General features: G+C 32.5%; 2 protein-coding genes across 2 annotated transcripts; both read left to right on the forward strand.

The window, feature by feature from the left end:
• Positions 1 to 22,566, forward strand: LOC106107037. Its single transcript, XM_013287715.1, has 7 exons — positions 1 to 344; positions 10,995 to 11,195; positions 12,166 to 12,342; positions 19,301 to 19,378; positions 19,844 to 19,981; positions 20,386 to 20,482; positions 21,014 to 22,566. The coding sequence occupies exons 2-7, from the start codon at positions 11,015 to 11,017 to the stop codon at positions 21,165 to 21,167; spliced, it is 825 nt and encodes a 274-aa protein (XP_013143169.1). The 5' UTR covers positions 1 to 344; positions 10,995 to 11,014; the 3' UTR covers positions 21,168 to 22,566.
• Positions 22,567 to 23,962: 1,396 nt separating this feature from the next.
• LOC106107307 (coiled-coil domain-containing protein 96-like) lies at positions 23,963 to 27,207 on the forward strand. Its single transcript, XM_013288109.1, has 9 exons — positions 23,963 to 24,109; positions 24,435 to 24,516; positions 24,915 to 25,092; positions 25,369 to 25,492; positions 25,721 to 25,867; positions 26,074 to 26,275; positions 26,345 to 26,520; positions 26,744 to 26,848; positions 26,947 to 27,207. The coding sequence occupies exons 1-9, from the start codon at positions 24,095 to 24,097 to the stop codon at positions 27,076 to 27,078; spliced, it is 1,161 nt and encodes a 386-aa protein (XP_013143563.1). The 5' UTR covers positions 23,963 to 24,094; the 3' UTR covers positions 27,079 to 27,207.
• Positions 27,208 to 27,489: the final 282 nt, after the last annotated feature.

Genomic DNA, 27,489 nt, shown 5'->3' on the forward strand with positions numbered 1-27,489 from the left:
CAACAGGCGGGTTTGCGCAGCCCTGGCGAGCCGGGCCACGTGAGAGTTTTTGTTCCCGCCCGCCCGTCAGTTGGGCGGCTCGTTCGTCCCGAGCGCGCGTCTTCATTATTCCTTCTCTGCGAATACCGCGAAAATCGAGTAACTAATTATCCTAAATTCTATGTTCCAACAGTTCTATAACATTTTATTAATAAATACACGATATCAAATGTGTTAATGTAATAATAGTTTGTGTTATAATGTGCTATTAAACCTCGCTGTGAAAAATGCATGAAGTTATTAAATATTCATGATAGCATCTCAACAGTTCCCGAGAACCCGAAACGCTTCGGTTTGATCAACAGGTCAGATGTCATTCATTAATATTTAAATAGGGTTGCCATCTGTTTTATTGTGTACTTAATCATAATGCAAACTGACAAAAGGTTTCGATGCAATAAGTTTAAACTAATTAAGACCGTCTTAACTCATGTACCATCGTCTGGTGATAGCATCGACTAGTTTGAGACCCTTCTAGCTTAGACTATCTTAAATGAGTTTAATTAAATTAACTCAAATTAAAAAAAAAACATAAATCATGTGGAGAAAGTTATTCCAATAGGTAGTAAGTGCAGTAGATTCTGATCTATTTGCCACTAGAAAGTTGTTTTATCTGGGGAAAAGCGTATCAAATCATTTTTTATCGGTTGCTGATCACATAAGGTAGAACTATTTCTACAAAAGCGCTGGTATCAAGGTTTGTTCTATCAGAAAATGTATAAAACCTACATATGAATAAACGATGATATAATAGAAAAAAAATGACAAGCCAGTTACAGTATAAGAAGTAATTTGATCATAATTAAGTTTGACTAATGCCCACCGGTTATAACTTTGTCTGTCTATAGTCAATAACCGGCATTTTATTTTACTAATGTTATAATTGCATAAGTTTGGATGGATGGATGTTTGTTAGAGTTTGTAGAATAAACTGCAGAACATAGTCCGGAAGAACACGAAGACTACTACTTTTGTTTTATTTAATGCCAAAAGGACGGAGTCGCTGGCGACAGTTAGGATTAAATAAGTTAGACAGTAACAGTAGCGTGAAATAATTGTCTACTTTTTTTATTTTCATAATAATCAACTAAATCATTTAGAAATGCATACAGAACAACAGATTTATGATACTTGTGAAAAACAATAAAAGATACGATAAAAAAATAAAATAAAAAAATATTGCTTGTGTTAAAATGCAGTAGATTGGTATACTTGCAATAACTATAAATTATACTTCATAATGCGAATTCCTTTTGTAAAACTTTTTTTATTCAAAGGCAAAGAAAGTCAAAATTTTTATAGCCGTAGATAATTTATTTAAAGAATAGAATGTTTTAAAAATAGAACAAGCGGTTCTACCAATATTCGAAGAAACTCTTTAATTTTATATTTTACAACACAAACAGACAGTAAGTATTCATATAATTGATTGTATTCACGTCAACACGTTCCTAAAATTTTATGTTTTCACCGATTGTTTCCACTACCGAAACACTAAACTAGAACATTATTCTTGGTATCAAAGATAATTAGTGAAATTACAACCATTACCCGGAACGGATATAACCATTACCCGGAACTTTCTAGTGGAATTTAAAAAAAAATAGTAAGACTACTTAAACTTAAAACATATAAAGTAATTATCTATGCGTTCTTCAATATTATGTAGGGGATAGTCTAGAAGAATAAGAAAGCTTAATTTTTCTTTTTAATTCCACAAGGACAAGAAGCGCAATTATCTTTAAAATCAGTATATCATAACCGTTTTTGGTTAAAAAAAAAACATTTTCTGCAAGCCAGCATTAACCTTGGTGTAAATTAGTGTCAAATAGTTAGTAAGTATTTTTTTCAACTTCCGCCATTCAGTAATCTACCAACCCCAAGTAATCTATTTTCACTCACACAATACAGCTTTTTTATTTTTTTTTTCGAAAGTCTGAAAATGATATAGTACTAGTACTAGTACTAGTATACGAATGTTTTACAGAGTAAATCCACTACAAAGCTTAAACAAATGGAGCGTGTATATCAATGTTGGGAGGGTTACATATTGAAAGGTACAGGTACATTATCAGTGACGACCGTATCGCCTGATGGAAACATCTGATTAGGCAATACCTTGTCGATATCACTTTGACACTGATTGGAAGCTTTATTTTTGTAAAAATTTTGTTTATATTTATATTTTACGTGCTTTCGCCCGCAAACTTCGGTAGCGCAAATTTGGACTACCCATTACGTCATTTTCACAGCATAGAATTTAAAAAACGTAGCCTATAATATGCTTATCCATGTCAGCTACCCTCCAGTGAAAGTCCTTTTTAAATCGGCCCAGCCTTTTCGGAGGTTACGCGGAAACAACGCGTCTTGCGGACAGATAGGCAAAAATGTATTAAATGCGATTTTCGTTATCAGCAACGCAAATACGTCATCTTCCCGAAATCTGGAATTTTTCCTTTCACTTCAATTTTATTATATTTATACATATATCAAATTTATTTATATATATGTATAAATATAATATATTTAGAGGTAGAGTTCATAACAGCATTAGTAGACATTCGTATGGCTTAGTCGACCTGTGCAATAAACAGAAGAAACGGGTAAAGTGGAAGTTATTCTCGCCCTATTTGAATAAGGAAACGTTAAGAAGATAAAGTGATTTGTCGGGAGATGGCATTCAAATTTTGTAGGGCCTCAGCAGTGTTAAACATGTTTTAACTGATCTAAGTAATTGAAATGGATTAACGAGGATATCAATCACATCTGACAGGACAATGGTATTGATTGGCAGACAAACCATTTGCTAGCAAAACAAGCTCAAGCGTCTGCTGCACTGCCCACATATCAGTCAATATGTGCGCCAGATCAAGATGTTTGTTATTACTATCTTTTATTAATGTTAACCGATATATCTTCTCGGGTGATTAATTTTAACAGAACTGTTTTCAACAGAAAAACAGACATTACATGTTGTACCTATTATAATAAGATATTGATCATTAAATAACACCAAACTAAACTTGTCTGATTATTCATCGTACTTTATGTTCTTGTAGGTCTTTCATGGGTGCTTCGATACTTCGGTCCTTCTTTGCTCACTTCGCGGATGTATCATTTAGTGAGAGACTAAACAATCCTATAACTGACTTAACGATGATAAATCGAAGCCATTAGACCTCGCTGACAATAAGAAAGGTAAAAATACAGTTCGACTTCAGTTCTGACATTGCGTGCTACTTTTTTATTAAGCTAAATTTTCTATTGGATGATCCGACCCACAAACTAACGATATATAGATTTTAATTGTAAAACGGATTATCCCAGCAATATCCCGACTAGTTTAGATTCGTCACGTACACCGCTCTATCTATTTTTATCGGCAAACAATAGTGAACTGTTTATTTATGTAATCCAGATTTAGGTTGATGAAATTTTTGAGCTGGTTATATCATTGTTTAATAAATTTTGATATTACAATGTCGAACAATATTGAATTTTTGCACTGACATCAACTATTTTATTTGTCGTTGAGATGTGCTTAAACTCCAATCTATAGATATTAAATATCTATTTTTTTAACTAATAGACAAAATTCAGAGGTTTTTTTTATATTTTGCACATTTTATCAGAAATCAAAATGCTTGAAATTCACTGTACACTCAATGCCAAAAATGTTGTATTGTTTAAAACTTCAAGAATAAAAAGCGTTAAATCGAATACATGCCATTGTGATTGTCAGCTTCGCAATTTGTACAGGCTTACACTTATTTACGTTACGGCCTCTCGCGTTCGACACTACCCGTTGACAGACGAGACAAAAAAAGAAGAGCCAAATTTAACAGACGAGACCGGGAGCGACACACTTTACGACGAATACAATATTGTTAGTTTAAAAGTTTATTTTCTAGTCAAGCACCATAGCTCTCCAAAGACAATAGATTTGTCTACCATTCTCAATAAATATGTTTTATACACTTTTCTCTTGACTCCTTCTATTCTTGCTATTTTCTATATAACATACACTATTTTTTTTGACAATTCATACTCATCGCGATAAACAAGATGGTCAACTTTCTAAAATACCAAAGAAGAACATTTTAATTCGATTTAAAATTCTGTATTAACTAGTACCAACCCTGTACGGTGAGTAGCATTGAACCATCAACCTTGTCAAGACGAAAAACAAAGCGAACATTAAAATCCTAATAACGATGATATATTAATAGAACGTAACCCCACGTTTCGATATCACGCTCACACATCCCGCGTCAATAACAGACACGTCTTCTCCTGGAACCCAATTATCTTAAAATGAGGACATGAATGTATTCATTAAATTGATGTCCTTATCACAACTAGATCTTAAAGTCAGATATCCTTTAGTTTCAATAGTACAGGACTGCACATAGGTTGTCTAGGCAAAACTGAGAACTACAGTTTTTTTTTTACATAATATAAGGTGGCAAACGAGCAAGCGGCCACCTGAATCCCATATGATGATGATGATGCCCATAGACGCAATCCGCAATTGCAGATGCGTTGCCTACCCTTAATTGACGGAGGAGGAGACACAGATTAAGAATAAATTTCCCCTTCCCATGCGTCTCCTCCACCGTCAAATCCACTTTTCCTTCCCATCCTTTCCTCTTAAAGGGTGGAAAGGGAAAGGGACTAAAATTATTCCTCCGGCACCACACTCATCAGACGAAACGCGGAATTGCTTCCACTTCACGGTTTTTTCTGTGTGGTCGTGGTATTACGAGCGAGCCTGCCCATTCGTGCGAAGATGTTAAAGCGGACTCTACCACTGTTTAAATTACAGTACCAATTTTGCATTCAGACATCAAACTTAACTCTACACTTAAACTGAAAATAGCGGTCTTGTGCTGGGTTTCTGAAGTTTCTATCGATTTTATTATTACCTAGTGATTAATTAGTTTTAGGTTTAACTAATTTTCAACGGACCAAAACTCAAGTTAGGTTATCCAAGAACACTAAGGAATGGTTAAACGTAGCTCATTAAACTGATGGAACTCTAAGATTGATTGAAATATTGATAAGATTGATTTATTAAATCCATTTCAGATATATTGCGAATGATATTATAATGAGTCATGAAAAGCTGTTAAAGCCAAATAAGTAGTCATATGGAAAAGTTGATAATATTAGTGATGTATAGAGAGCGACGGGCGTTGGGCGTCAGTTCGTCGTCTCAGACGCCGCGCCGGCCCCTTGTCGCCTTGCGTTAGTGCCTGTCATGCATTCCACTAATGCGAGTTGACTTCATCGACAAAAATGTCTCGCCATTTATGAAATGAAAATGAGAAACTTAATATTCATTACGTAATGTCTGCCCACTGCTTCTATAACGCGTTTTCACTTCATTCTTATAACAATGTATTTAGACGATACATATATATTTGCATCTTCAGATTAATTAATTTTTTTCATACGAGTTGCTGAAGTTTCCATTTATTTAATGGTTGCCTAGTGATTCATTATTTTTAGGTTAAAATTTCAAAGGAATATAACTCATGTTAAAACCTATCTGGGAAACTGGCCGTCAATCTATAATTTCACTAATTGTAGTGATTTAATTAATTTAAACATTATTAAATTAAGGTTATAGAGTGATGAAGGTTCTTGGAAGTCGTCCAAAACTTATCGTTGTCAGATAGAATTAATTTTAAGTAGTATTAAGCAATTATCATTTTTACTCGTACAATCAACTCGATAATATCGTATGAATCGAAAACACTACAATAAAAATAAATGTATAACTGTTTTGTTTTAAAATTATAATTTACTCGATGTTTGCAAAACTTTAAGTGAAAATTTAATCGAGTAAAACGGTTTCCTCGCAATTTTTCAACAATAGCAGCAAGAACTGTTAGCACAATAAACTTAATTTAAGAAATGCGAGTTAAATGAAATTTCTTTGCAGACTAACCTTGGGGATCGATTCAATTTGATCGAATGTAAAACACAATGTCTATTACTGCACGCCAACGCCTGTCGGAGCTCTACCGAAAGAATTTTACATTATCTTCTTGAATGCAATCGTTAAATTTAAACATATACGTGCATATACAATAGTCCCTAACCCAAATAGGTGAACACGAAGTTTGTAAGAAAACTTTAGAAATTCCCTGTGTTTTAAGAATTAGCGTGTTTTAAGTGGACAGTTTTCGTTGCATTTGTTAACTTGGAGAGAAAATTCTTTCTTTTATTTAATCTGCCAGTCTCTTTGAACTGTTTCGAACAAGAATAAAACCATAAACACTCGACACTGGCCGAATCCACTATTGGTTTTTATTTATAAAAACGCTGAACCTTAAAAGGTTCAAAAAAAAAAAAAATTATTTCACATTCTATTAGAGCCGGAGTTAGTCGTTAGTCTGTTGTAGGTTAGTTGATTTTAAATACCAATGCATTTACTTCAAGATAATAATTTACGAATTATAGGTATACAAAAAAATTTAGATTTTTTATTGATATAATTTGAATTAGTCGGTTATGAGGTCAAGTGGATTACGTGTTGCTATTCTTTATATCAAAACAAATCATAAACAATATACTAATACTAAAAGTATGGATAGATTTTGTTGCCAAGAATTTGTTTCTACAAAGCTGAATCCAAAATAAGATTCCACAATCTCTTTTAGATATAATCCACATTATGATAATCTATCATAGAAAATATTAAATAAATATCCACTATTAAGTAATTACAGATTTGGCATTCGAACCTTTTTTGTGTATGTATCTATACATATAATAAAATTGGAGTGTCTGTGATAAAAAAGAAAAATTTCAGATTTCGGGAAGATGCTGTATTTACATTTCTGATAACGAAAATTGCATTTAACTTTTTTTTGTCTGTCCGCTAGCCGCGTTTGTTTAGGGTAATCTTCCGGATTTTGACTAAAGGGTAGCTGACATAGATGGGCATATTACAGGCTACTTCATCTTAATATTGCAGGGGCGAAGTTGCGGACAACAGCTAGTTTAAGATAATTACGTTTTGTGTTATGTGCACTGTTGAAATTAAAAAGGTATGTAAATTCAGTCGTGATATACATTGAATCCTACATCATTAAAACATTTGAACAATATCGTTAAAAACTTGATTTAATATTCTCTATTCTAATTGATTCTTACTTGATTTTTTTAAGCTTCATGAGGTCGTTGCTCTTTCCAAATATTGCTCAACATATGAAGTATATTTTACCTTTCATCTTTTAATTTAGTACAGAGTATAGCGATTTGTCTACGAAAACTGTTTTATAATTAGATGAACCGTGTTCCATACTAACGTAACTGTTTCGTCATTTTACAATTTCCTGCACGTAGACTGTCTAATGCACACATGTGGAGTTTTTACGGTAGACACAATAACTAAAAATATTTGGTAACAATTTAATAATTGGGAGTTTAATAAATAACATTAATAAAACTAAATATTTAAAGAGAATTTGAGATCAAACGCAAGTTAGTTATGGGATTTATTGACAAGGATAAAATTGCTAAAATAAGCGGACGTTATTTTTAGTTTTATTGAATGCTCTATTTAATGCTTATTTTTAGTAACCGATGTCGTTGTATATTAATACTATCTATGGATAAAAATCAATACTATGACAAAGCAACAGTTTAAATATATAGTAAATATTCTAGTATATTGCATTGTTACTTTATTTTTTAAACTTTATATTGTAACCTATAACTAACTTTTAATATAAATATGAACTGTGCAGTGCCAATATAAACATTGTATGTTTAATTGCACCAAGCTGTGTTAACACCATTATGTAAAAATGTTTTCGTTGAAATAAATAAAATAAAATGAATGTTTGTTTGCTACATATCGCGAACACATTAATAGATATCGATGAAATTTGGCAATTGTTTTTTTTTCAGGCGGACGAAGTCGCGGGAAAAATACTTTAATATTACCATGAGTTCTGTTGCCGACATAAAAGTAAAATTATCACATCTTTGTTTTCAAAAAGGTCAAAATGGATGACAGTTTGTTTTTGCACAAATGTTTTAACAGTGGAAACTCAGGGTTAGTGACAACCATTCATTCGTCCGCAGCTTCCTGGAGTTACTAGATAGCTTTTAGTTTATTCCAGGAATAACGAAAGTGGTTTTGTTAGAATAGTAAACCTAGATTCCATTCATATCTCTGCCCTAGGAATAAACAAGAAATTGTTATAATATATTTTTTGTTCGGAGATTGAATATCTTACTCTTTCTAATATTATAAATGCGATAGTTTAGTTTAGATGGATGGATGGATGTTTGTTAGAGTTAGTAGCCTGAACGGCTGAACAGATTTCGATTAAATTTGGTACAGATGTGGAGGATAGTCTGGAAGAATACATAGGCTACTCACTATTGTTTTTTTTTAATTCCACGCAGACGGAATCGCGGGCGAAAGGTTTTCATTTATAAATTAACTATGATTTAGTTCATAGGCTTAAAACATTCAGTTATTAGTGTTGTTGTGTTCTTTTAACTCCTAACTTCAATTGAACTTTGATGGACATAATAAATCTTGCATTTAATAGTCTAAACATCGCTTGTTATGTCTTCTGAGATTCATTTGTTTCCTTTTTTGCTATTAGACTGTATTCGTCGACAGATGTCGGGTTGTTGAGACGAAAGACACTGTAGTACCTATTATCGTCGGCTCGTAAACGCTGAATGACGTCATTTCGCAAGGAGGACGTCTGAGATCTCAGTTTAAGAACCACTACACCGGCAATAAACCAGTGCCTTTATCTTATCTGATCCGTCTTAAAGAGAAACTCAGTGGAAAACAATAAAACAACATAAAAAAGTTTACGTGAGCAATTAAAATGATAAAACTCTTTGAATTAGTTTCTTACTTTTTTTAAAGATGCCACATCAGTTAAGGAATGCTGGTTGTTTGAACCGATTTAATGTGTTTCAATTTATTACGTCAAAATTGTTCAATAATTTACATATTTTTCGTATTTTACGAAGTAGATATTTGATGTTTGAAAACAATCGATTTCATTTAATTTTAGCAGTAAGTAAGTACTGGGGTGAAGTTTCGAAATGATGTATTAGATATACAAACGTTGTAAAACATTGAGTCTGATGGTACGCCTTTCACTTCCTTAAAACAATGCAAACGTTTGCGTCACTTACCAAAGGGATACATGGCTCCTTTCCTACACCTGTACCTTTTAAGCACACTATGATGATAAGTAAATGTTTCAAGTTTGAGACTACGTAAGAGGACATTATAGATTGAAACATTTCTTTTTTTTCTGAGGTTTAAAGAGAAACCTATCTAATGACAACAGAACAGAATTATTGACTAAAATGATTTTAGTATTTTTTGTGTAATTTACTACATGTTATGTATTTGATTTAACCGTTAATACATTATTAAAATTGGGCAGTCCCCGATGTGCTAATCGGCCCGCCGATCTATCAACCTAATGGGAAACAACCTTAAAATTAGTTTGCATATTACATGCGGCGTGTGTTGTTGCAAAAAAGTAAGTTATTATAAATTACTATAAAATCTGACATCCAAATTTAATAAAATAGGTGTTAATTCCTTTATCGTTTACTTGTTTTCACATTTCTTGTTTAGTTTACATGACCTTCAATCATGCGAATGCATTAAAACCGCCTCAAGTTCGCGCCAAAGACAACAAAATTGAGAGCGTTCTGCTATAAATTATCCGGCGTTTAATAATAATAGAATGATTTATTAGTTTTTCTGTATGACATTGTGGTTAATCAAATATTCAACAAGACATTTTCGAGGTTTCATTTGATATTAATGCAAGGATTGAATGCTTTTTACGTTTTATCAGTTCAGAGACAAAAACATCTCGGAGACGTTTATTGCTGTGATTAATGAGAAGTAAATTCACGAAACGCTAATGTAAAATTGCTACTTTGCTACATTTGTTAAATGTAAATCGATAAACGTCTAATGGGTGACGACAAACTATGACTCATTCGTAATACTTGCCAAACGCAATTATATACAAAGAAAACCAAAATACATAGAAAACAAAAATGTGTTTAAAATACATCATCTCCCCCACCTTATCCTACTCCCGTAGGGCGGCGAATGTCTGAAATATATATTACTTATATTAAAACCGCGAAAGCATGTATGGATATTTGTTACCACTTAACTCCAGAACAGCTGCAAGGATCTTGACAAAATCTTGTAAAGGTGTAGAACATAATCTGTAACTATCGACATATTATCTATCTGTCTAAACCGTGCGAAATATACTAAAATGTAGGGACATCGAAAATTTACCAGGTCATATACACGGCACTTATTTTAATAGCTAAGTAGTGGAAATTTTACTGCTTTCCAACGTAAAAGTTGCCATTTAAAGGTTAATAAAATAACTACACTAACGAGGCATACTCCGTAGTTCATAAACGTGACACCAGATCTTGATGTCCTATCCTACTTAATATAATTTTCTAAAGTAAACGATTGTGCTGAAGCATACTGAATTAAAACGGCCCGGGGAGCAATCTTTGTTTGATAGTGATTACGGATTTTGATAACACTCTTTATCAAATACTCTTTTATTGTATTGTTTGTAAGACACGGATTTCTTAGGTAATTTACTGAAGTAATGCGGTAGTTTGAAAAAAAAAACGCATTTTTCACATTACCGCATTACTTCAGTCAACCCGTGAACACGGCGAATGCAACTGTACCGAAAAATCGAGAGCTCAAACAACCCAATCGTCATAAAAAACCCGTATCATACGAACATTATATCTGTAAAAACTACGACAGTAAACTCTTTAATTATTCAAACTATGCACTAAGCAGTACATTTGTAACCTTTTATGATGCAGTTGTAAATAAGAACCCAGTGTAGAAACTAATTCGTATTGTTTTCTAGTTTTGTTTTTTTATTTTGTTGCAGGTTCCGGAAATACCTGATAGATGGAGACTGATAAAATGTCAACAGCGTCGTCGACGGGGGCAGAGCGACGACCGCTATTGCAAGCTTTGGTCATCGAGCGCCGCATCCTCTTCGCTTGTACGGTTCTCGTCGGCCTCTGCACGTTCATCTGGATAGCTGCTGTCTGTACGGAGAAATGGGTGCATATTGAAGGAGGCAAAGGTTATTTTTTACTTCACTATTCTTTACTGCGTTTATGATTGTTCAATGACTAAAAAACTCAGCAATTACGGAGGAGTGCTGGCAGCTTGTCAATCTAGTCACCGCCATATGTCGACGATGCCAAGTTTATCACGATTAATGGCACAGAAGAAGGGAAAAGATAATGATATAATATCACCCCTCTTCTTATCAGAAGATCGTTATTATCGTCAGCCCTTTACCATGAAAATTTACAGAACTAACAGAATTAATCTTATTTTCATCCAAAACATAATCTTGTAAAGTAAATCAAACTCGAATGTTTACTTTGCTCCGCGAATCACACATAAAAGCGGTATCATCTCATCTCGACCAATCTGCCACACTAAATTTTTAAATGATGTATAAATAAAATTAATCTTTTCTGGCACAAAATTTTTGTAAATATTATTGAATCCCTCCACGTGCGAATGTATGGACGATGACTTGGATTGTGCATCTGGACTGTTATGTTGAACATAATAATTGTGTGAGGAAGTTGTCAACTGTTGAGTGCGAGATCCAAGGCGCAGTCGGGAACGTATTATTAATTACGGACGTGTGGCAGTGGGGTCGACGAACGTCGGTCTATTTCTGTAGACCGTACGCAGATCGAGTAAGTGATTCCACATAGATATAATGATATGAGATTATTTTATTTTCGGCAAACGTAGTAGATAAAGCTATTAGATCCGTGACACACTGTCGCGAAAGCGAAGCGTAATGTGACATAAAAATTAAACGAAAATGTACCGTATAGTTGGCTTCAATCAAAATTATGTTTTGAGATGTAAATATAGCTTCTAAATAGTTCTTTGTAATAAATCAAATACTTGGAAGGTGTATATAAAAATGAGGTTGATTCGGTTCAAATTCTTTTTCGCAAAAGGGCAATAGGAGTTTCAGAAGTGCTAGAGGACAGTTATTTATTTATGGTTTTCTTTTGTTTCAGGTGTATACCTTCCATCGAGAGGTATATATTTGATGTGGAGTAACTCTGGCATGTGGGAGATTTGTCGATACTTATTCCATCCCGCGCCGACTTCGCCTGTCAAATATAACGGTACCGCTGGCACTACTACACCTCGGCCGTACGACGTTGAGGGTATGGTCGGTGAATATTTTACAAGTAAGTGTAATAAATTATAAATTCACTTAGAGCGAACTTTTGGTAGTGGACCACCGTGATTGACTAAGGCCTATTCACCTTCAACTCAGTGGAGACATGTAGTGAGCTGGTGATGATGAAAGTTACGAAAATTTAACCTGTTTAAAACTATATTTTTTCTCAACAATTAACAAAGCAGTTTGGTATCTTTTATATCTATAATCAAGAACTTCGTGTTAATATCTCATGATGGTTAGTTATTTTAGTTTCACCACTCGAAAATAGAAACCGTCTGTAAAATTTCGTCCCAAAATAGACAATGATTACATTTCAGCTCTCAAGCATTACAAAGAAATTGATTTATCTGACAGCCTGTGTACAAATTGCGTGTAAATTGTTACCTAAATATCGTTATTCTTGTTATACATAACCACTCTTTACAGCTGAATAGTTTATGTCTTACCATCTTAGTTACTACGCGCTTCTGCTTACATAAAAAAGATAGTTGACTTAAGAAATAAACAAACCGATCTGTAGAGTTTGTTTGAATAAGTATTTTTACTAAGAAACAGAGAAAACAAGTTCGATAGAAAAGTAAACCAGCGGGAGTTAATGGAGTAACCGAGTGAGATAAAGCAGAATGCTGTGAAAAAAAATAAAACGAAATTCTTCAACCTTTGCGTAACATTCTCGCTAATGGACTTGTACATACATCACTCTATTAACAAGAGTGTATCTTTGTTTGAATTGAACTTTTTTATTCATATGTACGTCCGTTTGCGTACGTGATTGAGTTTAATAGATTACCCTAACATTTTTAAGATTGGAAGAGAGTTGTTTACTTTTTCGAAAATTGGGATATTCGTAGCTGCTTTATTTTTATCCCTTTGCATGGTGCGGGTTTAGTTTTGAATAGCTTCGCTTAAGCGTTCATTAAAGCATTCCCGTAGACATTGTTATGAACGAATAAATTGGATACTTAAGTGCGAGTTCATAAGATTTTTCTTCGCGTGTGTAAAATATAGCTAAAGGTACTAAATATCTGTTAAACTTCTATCACAATTAAAGATTTTTTACGTTACTTTAAATTTTAATAGAATAAAACTGTACTTATCTGCAACAAGAGTATTTCTGCGTTATTTTTATAACTAACAGGAGATTGTATCTAATTTTAAACCAAAACAAATCACGATGATTGACTCGAATTTATTCTTGTTTGAATTAAAATCCAAATTAATTCGCTTTCATTAGTAGTTTAATTTTAAATGCTATAAATATTAAATGAAAGATAAACCTTCTCTGAGTTTTTAATCTACGTTTTAATATCTTTTGATATTTATATTTCCGACGTAACAGATAAAGCTCGGCATCAGTGACAAATTAGTGGGCATTAAAAGCTTCGTTATATTTGAAATAATGAGCTTGGTAAAACGTTGGTAGCGACTCTAAAGTACTGCAATCTGCAGCAAAATGTTTATTTTTAAAAATTGATATTTAAAAGCAATCCACATTTTACGACCTAACGACGGAAATAGAGCGTTCAGTGCTAGTGGATAGTTAGATGGAAAAAAAGATTCCCTCTTAACTTCAACCAGTTGCTAAATTCTGTAGGAATTATTCAACTAATTATTCATATCTTCGAAATTCCATCATTTTTAGATATCAAGGTCATTCGAAACGACGTCCAGGGATGCCCACAATATTTTCCCGGAGAAATAAAAAGTTCATACAGCTCGACCCACACAATAAGATTTATAGTCACCGATAAAAATACCACGTGGTTTTTTCAAGTCGCCACTGGCCTATATCCATATAGCTATACCGACGTTACGTAACTCGATAAATAAATAAACAAAAGGCACATTGCATAGTTAACGCTACGGAAACAGAAATGACTACAGAAATAACATCGCTTTTTAAAACTATCGGCTGATTTTGCTCCGAGCAACGGCGGAGTAATCACGGCAACAATAAAAATTATATGATGCTTTTCCTTGTTAAACATCCGAATGAGACATTCTATAAGAAATTGAATTTAACTAATAAAGTTTTGTTTATCTTCAGTTTTGTTTTACAATAAGAAGGACCTTTTAATCTTACCGTACTTTCGGATCTTAGTATCATCATTATCTCCCCTGCTTTATTCTACTCCCGTAGGGTCAGTACACAGCGTTTTCGTCCTACAAATAACTCTATCATCGGTCATCTCAGTCACTATTATAGTTATTTTAAAATCAATCAGAGACACATCTATACTATAATGTTATTAAGAGGAAAGATTTGATTGTTAGCGTTAGCTCCGAAACTACTTAACCAATAACAAAAATCTTTTGGCCATTATAAAACTCCATAATCACTGAGTACCTTAGACTATATTTGACATCAACTGGAGGTTCACTAGTTTCTAGTGGGAGATATAATAAAAAAACATATGTTTTATGTTACTTTTATAATTCTGGCGAATGTTTTTTGGATGAATCTGATTGATGCAGTAGATGCATGCAATTTGCAGTCAGATATTTTTCTACATAACTTCTTTATCACCTTATGATTCATTTCATAACGCTTGCCAAATATTGAATTGCTCGACATAGACGATCGCATACGAATGTTCCTTCTCGATTAGCATAGATTGAATGTCTTTATTTATTATATTAGCTGTAATATGAGCATGAAAACAATTGAAGAACATTTATTCAAATATTATTGGCGGTTTGAAATCAAGTAGGGAAGTGAAAGTTGGTATTAATGTTTTGGTCAAAGGTCCATATTTAAATGAATAATATTTTAAATAGATCTCTTGTTAATAATTAGCTAGGATGATTCATTGTCACGAAACTATTGCTCTAGCCAATTCTCTTGGCACAAAAGGTGATTATGGACACTTCCAAGAAATAGCACTTTAGTTTGCTAGCGTATTATTATGGATTTGTTACTAGCGCCAATGTTCTTGTTTATTGGTAAATACACACAATTCCGATACAATTAACGCAAATGAAGAGATTTGATTGTTTGTTGTCATGGAATAGACTTCGAAATAATAAATCGCGGGCAAAATTTAGTGTCCAATAAATTTAGTTTCTTTTACCTAATGCCTGTTAATTATGGTTATTTTTGCGTTCAAAAGAAGTCATTCGAAAAAGGGTAAAAATGTTAAATCTAAACTAGTTAGTATAACATTGCTTGATTAATTACTACAACTGTTATTATGTTATCAATGTCATAGAGTAAATTTTACCTTTTAAATAAAATACTATAGTTTGTCTAAATAATTTAGATTAGTTTGATAAATAACGCATATGAAGTATCGAATTCTATTTGTATGAAAGCAAATGCCATAGTTAATAGACAGGTATCGTACAGTGACGAAACAAACACGCATAGCGAACAATTTTGAACTATCGATATTCGGTTTAAATAATTATCGAACTCAACTAAAATTATTATTTTCTTATAACTAGTTTGAGAAGACAGTGTTTTTTTTAATTCATAGGTTATAACTATAAATCTATCGATTCCAACTTCTATAAAAATAATAATCGAAAATCGATCAGATTAATGACTGATTTTACACAACCCATCCCTACTAAATTTGAAGTGAATTGTCAAACTAATCTAAATTATTTAGACACACTATAACATAATCAATTCCCAGAAGTCTAATTAAAACGATGTTACTGTGTGTTTTGATTCAATTAATTCAGATGACTCGTAATAAAAGTATGTGAAACAATTGTAATGCACATGAAAGACATTTGGGGAACATCTGGTCCGCATTACGGCGAGACGATCGTCTGGTCGACTTCCAAACGAGCCAAATAAGAATAAACATGCCCATTTTGTTTAATGTTTCAAAACAAAGAGTTCTCTTAAAATTTATAGCATTTTAAACTATGTTAGTTTAATAGTGTTGCTATTTTAAATATTCCCTTTACATATTTATTTTTAAACGAGCTGTCGCCCACATATTTGGACCACCCGTTACGCCATTTTGACAGCGCGGAATTTTTAAAAAGTTGCCTTTAATATGCCTGTCTATGTCAGCTACCCTTTAGTGAAGGGCAGTCAAAATCGACCCAGCCATTTTGGAGACTGAGACTGGCAGACATACAGACAGGTAGACAAAAAACATAAAATTAATTTTCATTATCACTAACGGAAATATTACAAAAATACACTCCAATTTTATTACATGTATAGATAAGATATAGACGATTTAAATGAAACTATGAAATGTTATAGAAGTAAATATTATTTTTTAAAAGATAAAGTATTACAAAGTCAGATTCATTAGTATCAAAGTGGATTACAACGATTCAACAAACGCAAAGTACCAAGAAGTTCAAAGAGTTTGTGTTCGTTGCTGACGATCGAAATATCTCAAATAACCTGATGCTCATTACGTGAACAATAAACGATGTACTTAAACTCGATGATATTTCATTTCAACTTCGTTTTAAATGTAAAAGCTTCTTAATTTCTCTTAGAACCAAAATTTAAGTACTCATAAGAAAAATAATAAAGTCAAGAGTGATAAGATTAGGCTGCTGACATAAATATAGATGTTTAGTCAGTCTAGATCATCCTTTTGTTGTAGATAACATCTGACATTTCGAAAAGGAGGTGAATCCGTTGTTGTGCACAAAGGATTGGAACAAATTTTCAACATCAGTGTTTCCATTCATTGATGACAAGATCTTTAAAAGGAACGTGAATGCTAAAATGAAATTACAATATCAACTTTTGAATATAATCGACAAATATTATAGTGATAAATCATCGATATACTAGAATTTTCTTGCAACTTAATCTATATGAAATAAAAAAATATCTTGCTCAAAAATAATGCAACTTTCTAATGGTTTGATTTCTTAACCATTAGGAAGTTTTATAAGTAGTGAACGGCCCAGAACTTTTTAAGATTAATAGTTTCATACATAGGTTATTTCCTAAGAGAGATATGGATTATTTTTAAATTACATCTGTATAGTTTTCCACTTAATCTCCATCATATAGGGAAATGTGTTCTCTTACAAAAATATAGTAGAAGAGAAATGTGTAGTTAAAAATACAATTCGCATATTAGTTTTCAGTTCCATTAACCTAAATACATTGTTTAAACAGTTAAAAGATAGGACAGTCACGGCTGAGTTGTTATGTCGCAGTAAAAATGTTTTTCGTCAAAGAATTACAACACCCTGTCAACGTCTGTAGAGGAATACAAAAATGCTTGAGTTACATCTATTTGTGTTATTAGGAGTACGAATGTCTGTGTGAATTTGTAGATATATCATAACTGAACATTTCTCTCGATGTCATACTTACTATACTAATATTATAAATGCGAAAGTGTAGATGGATGGATGGATGGATGGATATTGATGAAATTCGGTATAGATTTAGAGGATAGTATGGAAGAACTCATAACCTACTAACTTTTGATTTTTTTATTCCACGCGGACGGAGTCGCAGGCCAAAGCGAGTATTTCAATACTTGTTGTTAATTAAAAAGACATAACAATTTATTTTTTTAAAGAATGACAACGGTCAAAGGTCCATAAATGTCTATGACATCAATGGACTGGTTTTTTATAAATTTTAGTTACGAATTACCATCTACATAAGTGTGATTTTACGGCGCAAATGAATCTTTAAGTGCTATTACAATGTTAAATTACTGCTACTCGTTGGCAACTTTTACCTTCTTGGCAACTGTTTGCTACATTATTTGGTCATAAATATTACATTAGCAATTTAAAAATAATCAACAGATAATTAAACCACAAGTATTTATCGTAATCACAATTAACAGATTTAACTTGTACTGTTCTCTAAAGTATATTGAAAGAAACAAAAATTTAATATAAAAAGTGAAATGAAAGACGCGATTCGCCTTTTATAAGGGTCTGTAATCTGCTTTAAATGTCGTATTTAATTTGAATGATTCTAAGATTTTTTTTTTATTTTTTACTTCTAACTAATGTTCTAAATATGAAAGTTTAGATGGATGGGTGCATAGACGTTTTTTTACCACGTAACTCCAGAACATAATCTGGAAGAACACACAGATTCTTAGTTTTTTATTTTAACTCCGCTAAGACGTAGTCGCCAGCCAGTCGTTATAATTCTAAGAATAATAATTACATGATCTTATAATCGTAGTATTATGGACTATAAATATAATAATACGTTATAAGCATTAAGTCCCGAGGTCATCAAATATTTACTTCGCAAACAATATCGACCTAAATAATATCGGTCATCTTGAAAGCTCTAATCAATTTCTCTGAGTAGTACGCAATAAGCGTTTTGTAAACATTACTTTGTATAAAGGATATTATCAAAATAATTAAAAGCTTATTCGTGTTATAAATGTTAAAAACAATATCATCTAGAATCATTATTATCAATTACGAGTTCACACTTGATCCATTGAAAATTCTAAATCTACTGAAGAACTCACTTTAAAATATGGTAATACTTGCTTGACTCGACTCCGTCCGCGTATATTTAAGAAAAAAAAAAACAAAATTAAGTAGCCTATGTGTTGTTCCAGACTATCCTCTACATCTGGCCAAATTTCATCGAGAACAGTTCAGCAGTTTAGGCTACAAACTGTAATAAAGATCCATCCATCCATCTATCCTTTTTTATAAACTTTCGCATTTATAATTTTAGTCAGATTAATTAAGTGCAGCGAATTGTAAAAACGTCATCGTTAAAGCTTTATTATCAATTCTTCATAAATTCAATCATGTATTCAGCATTCGGTTCATTTCACAATAATTCCTTTAGAGATCGACGGTTCAATTATTTCCATTGATGTCCGCTTGAACAATAAAACAACAAGAGAGCAAATTTTATTTGTCATCCGCTTCGCATTTAATTTAATGTTTTTTTCATTGTTATTTCACTGCTAATTAAAATGTAAAAATAGCCGGTTGTTTTCAATATTATATATTCAATTTGTTTGTTACAGATTGTACTAATTATCTCGCGCAACCGGTTATGAAGAATGGAAAGCCAGAAGACCCTGCCTATGATATAGATGTAGCTAGTAAGTAATACTAATTATAGTCAAGTGTGTATTGAAATATCTCAAAAACTATAGGGACGATTTAAAAAAATCTTTCACCATTAAAAAGCTACGTTATTAGTGAGTAACATAGGCTATTCTTACGATGTTTTAATTCCACATGGACGAAATCGCGAGCAAGCAATATCTAGTTGTTAATAAAAATCTCAAGGTGGTTTTAGTTTTTTTTTTTAATAATCGTTTTAAACAATAAATTATTATAACGGTAACGTTGTCTATGATGTGCAGCTAATTCTATATCAACTGAGTTATTATGACATTAGATTTGATTGATGAATCAGATGTGTAATGACTCGCAATAACTTTTAGATTCCTTTTAATAGTCCTTTGAAGTCTGATAAAAAACGGTTATAAAGTACGAATAGATTTGATCCAATATAATGCAACGCGTGTTAGAACCGAATTGCAGTAATGTTATTTTTGCAGATTATGTTCGAACAATGGTATCTTTCGGCATCATCAGTCTTTTCGTGATGGCCATGGGGTGCGGTTTCTCCACCTATACATTCCGCAACCCTCGCTACATGTTCAAGCGGCTTGCAGCGGGGATACACTTCATTAGTAGTAAGTTGTGTTTTGACAGTTGTATAACCATAGTTAATGGTATTTGAATTCAATATAAGTATAAGTGTGCTCATTATCTAATTACATGCAGTCTCACTGCCACACAGACGTTTAAATAAATGAATAAAAAAAAAATTCAAAACACAAACAACAAAATTTACAGAACTTATTAATGAAACAAAAAAATAGTTCTCGGTCGAAAGGCTCTGCTGATGCGGCCTCCCACTTGTCACTGAAGGCCACGCTGGTATTCAGCCTCCCGCTGCCGTTTAGGTACTAAGCGACACTTTAAACGTAAACTTCTTAGGATAACAGCACTATGGAACTTTGTAATTACTAAGCTGCTTTGAGTACGGACGTCATAACATTCAATTGCCTTTGTTTAAAATGTTACAAATTTTCAGCTTCTTGCACATTCGTGGTGGTGCAAATTACAATGACCTGCATTGACCATATGAAGAAGAACGTCAAATTCGTATATCCTGAGCGCGCTTACCACTAGTAAGTAAAACCATAGGAAATAATTATCATTCATTCATTAGTTATTTTTGCTCATTTGTCATTTGATAACTGAATGAAAAACTTGTGAGTCTCCCGTGTATTGTATTACTAGCTTTCGTCCGCGACTCCGTCCGCGTGGAATAAAAAAAAACAATAGTAAGTAGCGTATGTGTTCTTATAGACCAATCTATGCGAAATTTTATCAAGATCCGTTCAGCTCTTTAGGCTACAAATGCTAACAAACATCCATCCATATAAACTTTCCATTTTATAATAGTAGTATTAGTAAGATATACTCGTACTCGTGATTTTTATGTCATCCAGAATAATTGAGCTGAATAAAAAATAGACACAGAGGGCACAGATACTTTCAAAGGGGATTAGGCCATAGACACGCGACCCCATTACAGATTGGCAGTCTCCAAGTGATTGTATCGACAATACGTGTGCCAATCTGGGGATACAATTCTATTATACAAGTTCCTTTATACTTTGTCAAATATAATTATAATATAACTATGTCTTTTCTAGCTATCACATTAGTTTCTTCCTCGCCTGGTTCGTAGTTCTCGTCAATCTTTTCGCTGCGGCATCGTTTCTTTGGTATTCGAGGAAAAGGAAAGGCGATAAAGCGGCAACAGATGAACTCGCTATGGCCGACGAGCCGACGATCATCGGACGATGACGTCACAGGCGTATCACATCCAAGCGTTCTCTCAAACCGCTCGGAAACTTCAAACTTCTACTGAACAGTGCTCAAATGACCAATAGCTATATCAATATTTCGAAAGTCTTCCATGTGTTTGTACTTATAGAAACATAGATATATCTATAGTTACATCGAATGCATCTTGTAAAAAATCACATTAAAAATATCTGAATTCATGCAAGTTGTAAATAATTTGCAATGTTTATTATTTTCGCCTTGTTAATCTTATAAGTATTCGAAACACTATAAAATGTTTCAGTATTCGCTTCAAATGTTATTTAAATTTCGAAGAATTCTTTAAAAAAGGTAATGTATCCTAAGACTTATGGGATTAACGAAGTATGACTATGTTATTGTTGTCTTCATTAATGTATGTATGGTGTTATTGTGTAGATATATTTTGTTCATTTTAGCTCAAGATTAATGTAAGCTATAAATCAACTTACTTTAAATTTAGTAAGACATCAACTCTTATAAATCAAATTCCAGATATTTTCAAACTTTTTGCCAACAATATAATGAAATATCTTATATTCACCCCAGATTTGTTCTGATTATATAACTTCATATAATCACTTAACAATGATATTTAATCTTGTTATATTTAAGTAGGGACCATCCCAGTGCCTGTTTCTGCTGTGTTCAAGCGTTTCGTTCATTATTAAAGTTTACTAGTTAAAACATTTAGCTAAAAGAACTTATATGCTATTATAAAATCTATTATTTTTTTAACTTAAATAATGTATTTATGTATGTATGTATAGGTATTTATATGTATTATCTTTGATTATAACTGAATGCCATTCGATCTTGTATGTTTTAGTAGAAACAAAATTTGTGTCATGTAATGAGCGGATCACCGTTTTTGATAATATTGTCGGAGTTAATAATAGAAAATATTACATTTAAAGGTTTCTTTCTTACTCAATCTTATATACTTGGCATAAGGACGAGAATACACGTGCCAGTAAAATGAAATAGTAGCTGGTATGCTACTTTCAGGCATGTGTATTCCCGCTCTAACATTAATATCATGTTATATTACAGAAGTTTGAGAAACACTGTTTAGTTTGCAAATGATCTTATACTAAAATGAATAGAGTATATGCTTGTTGTACTTTGCCATAAGACTATTTACTTGTAAATAAAACTTAATTCTAGTCAAATGTATAGTGACATTATTCTTTACTTCATCTTTTAATTGTACATTCAATTCTGTTTATCGTAAATTTTGGCAGCCAATGAGCAGCTTTGTTTACTTGACTCAAAGTTGCTTGCATTCTCTTTATTCCATTTGATGTTTAAGATTTCTTTTAAATTTTATCCATATTATGATATGTCTAAATACATTTAAATTTATCTCAGTTGTGTTGTATTATTTATAAATGCACAAACTATTTGTTTATCGATAAAAATTCTTGCGATCTCTGCGATGTTTTGTTTTAAAAGTTGTTACAATTTTTATAGAATAGTGACCTTTATATTGGTACTGTACTACCTTTCTTATTTTATTTGTGATACTATTATTTTCATTTGTTCCTAAAATATAATATTATGTATAATCAGTTCAGTTTTTTCTAGTTATAATATTTATTAAAAAGAAAATGTATGTAAAAAAATATGTTATCGTGTATCAACTTTTGAATAACACTTTCATTGTTCTGCAAGTCGTCACAAGTTTCCTTTACTTTGTTTCCATTGTATGCAACCTTGTGTGTCATTGTTTATTCCAAGCTACTCGCAATGTCGTGTGTATTGTTGTAATATACAATCTTAAAGTATATTAAAATTCTTTTAATTTAAACTTATAGTTTAATTTCATATTTAACCCAGCAACAACAACAAACCTCTTCGTAGACCTATCACGATATGTGAAATATCATAATAAATGTTTTATTACAAGTAAACTAGCGCGTGTCCACGATTCCATTTGATGTCAAGTGGTGGTTAACACCATCACAAGACATAACACTATGATAACTCAAAGACTAGTACGTAGCAGCTTAGTAAATGCCTATTCACTCTACTCGTGAAGGCAGTCATGTTATAACTCATATACACATCCACTCCAAAATTATTGGTAAAAAATAAAATAAAAACCCCGGAAATAATTGATTAAGGAAAAACATTATAGGTGAAAAATGTCTTACACACTTTTCGGGCAGCTATTTCAAGATATGCATTGTCGAAAATCTGGCAAACGCCCAGAGCCGGACTGTGACACTGCCAAAATCAACAGAGGTGAGTGTCCTAAAAAAACTGTTGAAGCAAAGGCCAATCATCCTAACGAACTACCGGGTACGTCGTAACGTTGTACTCGCTGCTTGGGTCTATACGAGGCTCTTTAAACAAATTTCACCAACGTAATTTAAATGTACGGCATTATAACGAACGCTGAAACCAGAGGACTGTGTCATGACTACCTTTTTTGGCATGGGGGGAATCTGTAAAAGAACACGAATCAAGAAGAGCCTTCTAAGGGGAAGATAGGATTACGTGAGATTTGACCCACTAAAACTCCCACGGTGGTCAGCTTCTAATGCAATAGAAGAGGGATCCGTGATCTCCGTGGAACTGATCGGTACATCTCATAACTACCTATTGCATGATAATCATGACAACGGTACTCTGTAACAAAAAATATTTTCTATCGAGTCATTCGATATAGGTTCATATCGATATTAAAAAGAAATTAAAACAGTTTATATCTGGTAACAATAAACTTCTGTTACCATTAGCAACGACAAAGTTTGAAATCTTTCCAAAAATGTTGACAAATCACCATGGCAACTGAGCTAACGTCTTTGCATGTTTCGTTACCAAAGATAATGGAATAAAATAATTTTCGACGAAACGTTAAACAGATCAATAAAGCCCGAGGTAATTCAAGCTGATCACGCGATATGTCCGAGACAAAGGTAAAACCCGACCTACGTTGCTTCCTTTCCATTTAATTAATGCGACTAGGGACATGCAAGCGAGGGTTGGGACGTCAAACTTTGTTCGTGCTTTTTTATGTTGTTTCAACATCGAGGGAATACTCGACATTGACAAAATGTCTGTAAATTATTCTTTAGTTATTTAGATTACACGACTTTGTCTTTGTATGTTATCATTTTTGTTGCTACTTTATTATGCAATCTTTATCGTATGTATTAACGACATACAATCTGATATTTACATCAAAAACTTAAATAAATTTAAAAACAGTTATTCTCCTTATAACATACTTTGATGATACAGGTTATTCAAAAGAAAACTAAATCGAATTTATTAGGCACGTTACGATCCAGTACCGAGCATGGACAATCTACTGGTTCGAACAGTGAGTATGAACTTCCAAGGTTTTTAAAAACAATTTTTCGCTCTTACCTTAAACAAAAGGCCTATGTCCAGCAGTAGGCAGACAAAGGCCCATGATGGTGATTATGGTGTTAAACAGTGCAGTAACATTCAAAGTATAGAGCCAACCCCGCTAGCGCTCTTAGCAATTTAATAATATCTATTATAATTTTAGAAGCAAAGGATAAGCATTAGCTTCCTTGTTCAATACTATACAATCATGCTTCATACTAATGTAGTCTACCTGGATTTGTTTTTCTAATTCCGCGCGGACAGAGTCGCGGGCGAAAGTTAGTATGAAATTTTTGCGTGCAAATCTGTGCATTAATATACTGGTAGTACTTTTAGAAATAAGTGTTTAAACGCATATCTATTCAACAGGCAGTGTTGTAGAAGACACAGAAGGTGATGTTGGTCAAATAGGAAAACATATATCAAAGGGATCGGTAGCAATAAACAGGGATGAATATTTACAATCACATAGAGAATTAACTCACGATTACCAACAGCTCAAAATGAAGAACAACCTGTTACATCGGAGATTTGCTGATTACTATAAGTATAATTCAGTAAAACATAATATATAATAAAACATAATATAAATACATACATTCAGTAAAACATCTATAGAAGGTAGCTGATGCTTACGGGAATATATTATGCTGCTTTTTTAATTTCGCGTTTACGAACTCCCGGGAGATCGCTAGTTAAATACTAAAATTTACACAAAAAATTGATAATTTGATAAGTTAAGAATGCTTATGTCAGACGATTTAACCGAGCATTACTTTTGATTTGTAATAAAAGTATTATTTACATTTATTTTTCATTTAAGAAAACGAAAACTTGAACATGTTTTGAAACCGCTAGAAAATTCCGCTGATTTAGAAGAAAAATATCAACAAAAATTATTCACTTATGCGGATTTGAAAGAAAAAGAAGAGAAAGAAATAAATGATGTAAGGAAGAATATACATATCTAATAAACATGTGCCTATTTCTTAAACCCTCTTTTTTAACAATTAACTTGCTCTCTCATTAATGACCTTCAAAGGACTTGGTAAAATTAGTTCAAGTACTACAAATATAATTAAAAATAAAGATAGAATTTTTGATTTAATCGATTTTTTTCTTTTGATTGTGTGTAATCTTATTTTACCCAATGATGTGTTTTTTTTATTTGATAGATAAAATCCAAAATACAAGCTGTAGAAAATCAATTCAAACATAATTTGGAAAACGCTGAACACAAGTGTGATGAACTTATACAATTAGAAAGAAGCACCGGGACAGGATTGATTTATTCAAAAACTGGAAAACCGATGGGTGAAAAGGTGTGTGGTTGACAACATGCAATATTTGTGTAGTACTTTATTATGTCTAGTATTGGATCCCATTTCAAATAGTATTACTGCAACAATGATAACAAGAATATTGGTACTGAAGATAATAATACTGTGAAGCCTTTGAGTATGTCCAACCAGAAAACGGTAACAATGTTAATGATAATGATGAATAAAAATTCAGGATGTTATTTCAGACTATCGAAAGATTTCTCACGTTGCAAAGACACAAAGCTGAACAAGCTGCACAGTTATGTTTACGATTCATCAGAGTAAGGAACGCCGTAGCTGAATTGGAAGGTGTGATACGAAAATTAGAAACATTAGGCCCGGGACTACATGTCGCTCATTTTGAACAAATGTACATCGACAAACAAAACTATATGAATAAAATTGAAGGTAAAACAGTTATAATTGATGTTACATTTAGAGTTTCTATTTGTGTGACAAATATTTCATTGTTAACAGAACGTGAGGACGAATTGATTAAAAATCGCACTAAGTGTACTGAACATAATCAGATTTTGGCGCACATCCGCGAGAAAATGCATCACACCGATGAAGTTATTGACTTTACAGAGGGTGATCTCGGGGATGCAGATCTTGAATTTTTGAAAGCTAGAGAAAGACTAGGCCATGCAAAAGTAAGTATATGTCACTACTATTTATACTAGAATACTAGAGACTGCTCATGGTTTTTAGTATACGTATTTATTTATGATTAGTTGATATTTAATGAATTATTGTTGTATAGTATACAAAATGAAGAGTGATTCTTCTACTAATTTAAAAATAAAAAATGAAATACAGATTAATATGATTTTGTAAACAACATTTGAAAATAAAGCAAAGACTTACTAAATACAGGGGCAACGTGACAAACTGCGTTGGTCGCTTGAATCGGAACGAATGAAGGCAGGTCTGCTCACTAGAAGGGATTTGTTGCGTGACTTCCAAGACGCTACTGACGAGGTAAAATATACATCTAAGTACATTCACGTTTCTATTCAGTATTATAAAGAATTTTTAATAATATTTTATCGTTATTATACAAGTTGCTACATTTTCAGGTTGTAAACTTGAAGGAGAGAAAATGTCAACTTATGAATCAAATAACAAAAATAAGACATAAAATAAGAGAATCTCGTCATCAATATCAGTTTCAGCCAATAGCGTCCGTGGAATCAGAAAATCTATCTTAATGAGTATTTTTAAATATCGTTTATTATCTTTTACAAATTTCTAACAAATGTTAGCATTATATTAATTTAATGTTTTTGTTATTCGATAGTTATTTTGTTTATGATATCAAATAAAACGGTTTGGAAATATTTACTGTTTCTATAACAAAAGTAGTGACATTATTAATTTCATGTCTGTCATTGCAATAATGTTAGATTGCTCCTTATCATATTTCAGCAACCCACTTCCTCGCAAATCTATGCCAATGGTGAATAATAACTAAAAGTAATTACTAAAACTTTGTGAGTAGTTGTTATAATGAGCCATATTTTTTCTCGTACGTCGACTCTATGACGCCAGAGAACGTTACTTTATATAAAATTCAATTCATTAAAAGATAATCCTTACGTTTTATTTTATTAAAAAACGCG

This window comes from Papilio polytes, unplaced genomic scaffold (assembly GCF_000836215.1).
Source record: "Papilio polytes unplaced genomic scaffold, Ppol_1.0 DF822067.1, whole genome shotgun sequence".
In the NCBI taxonomy this organism is placed as follows: Eukaryota; Metazoa; Arthropoda; class Insecta; order Lepidoptera; family Papilionidae; genus Papilio; species Papilio polytes.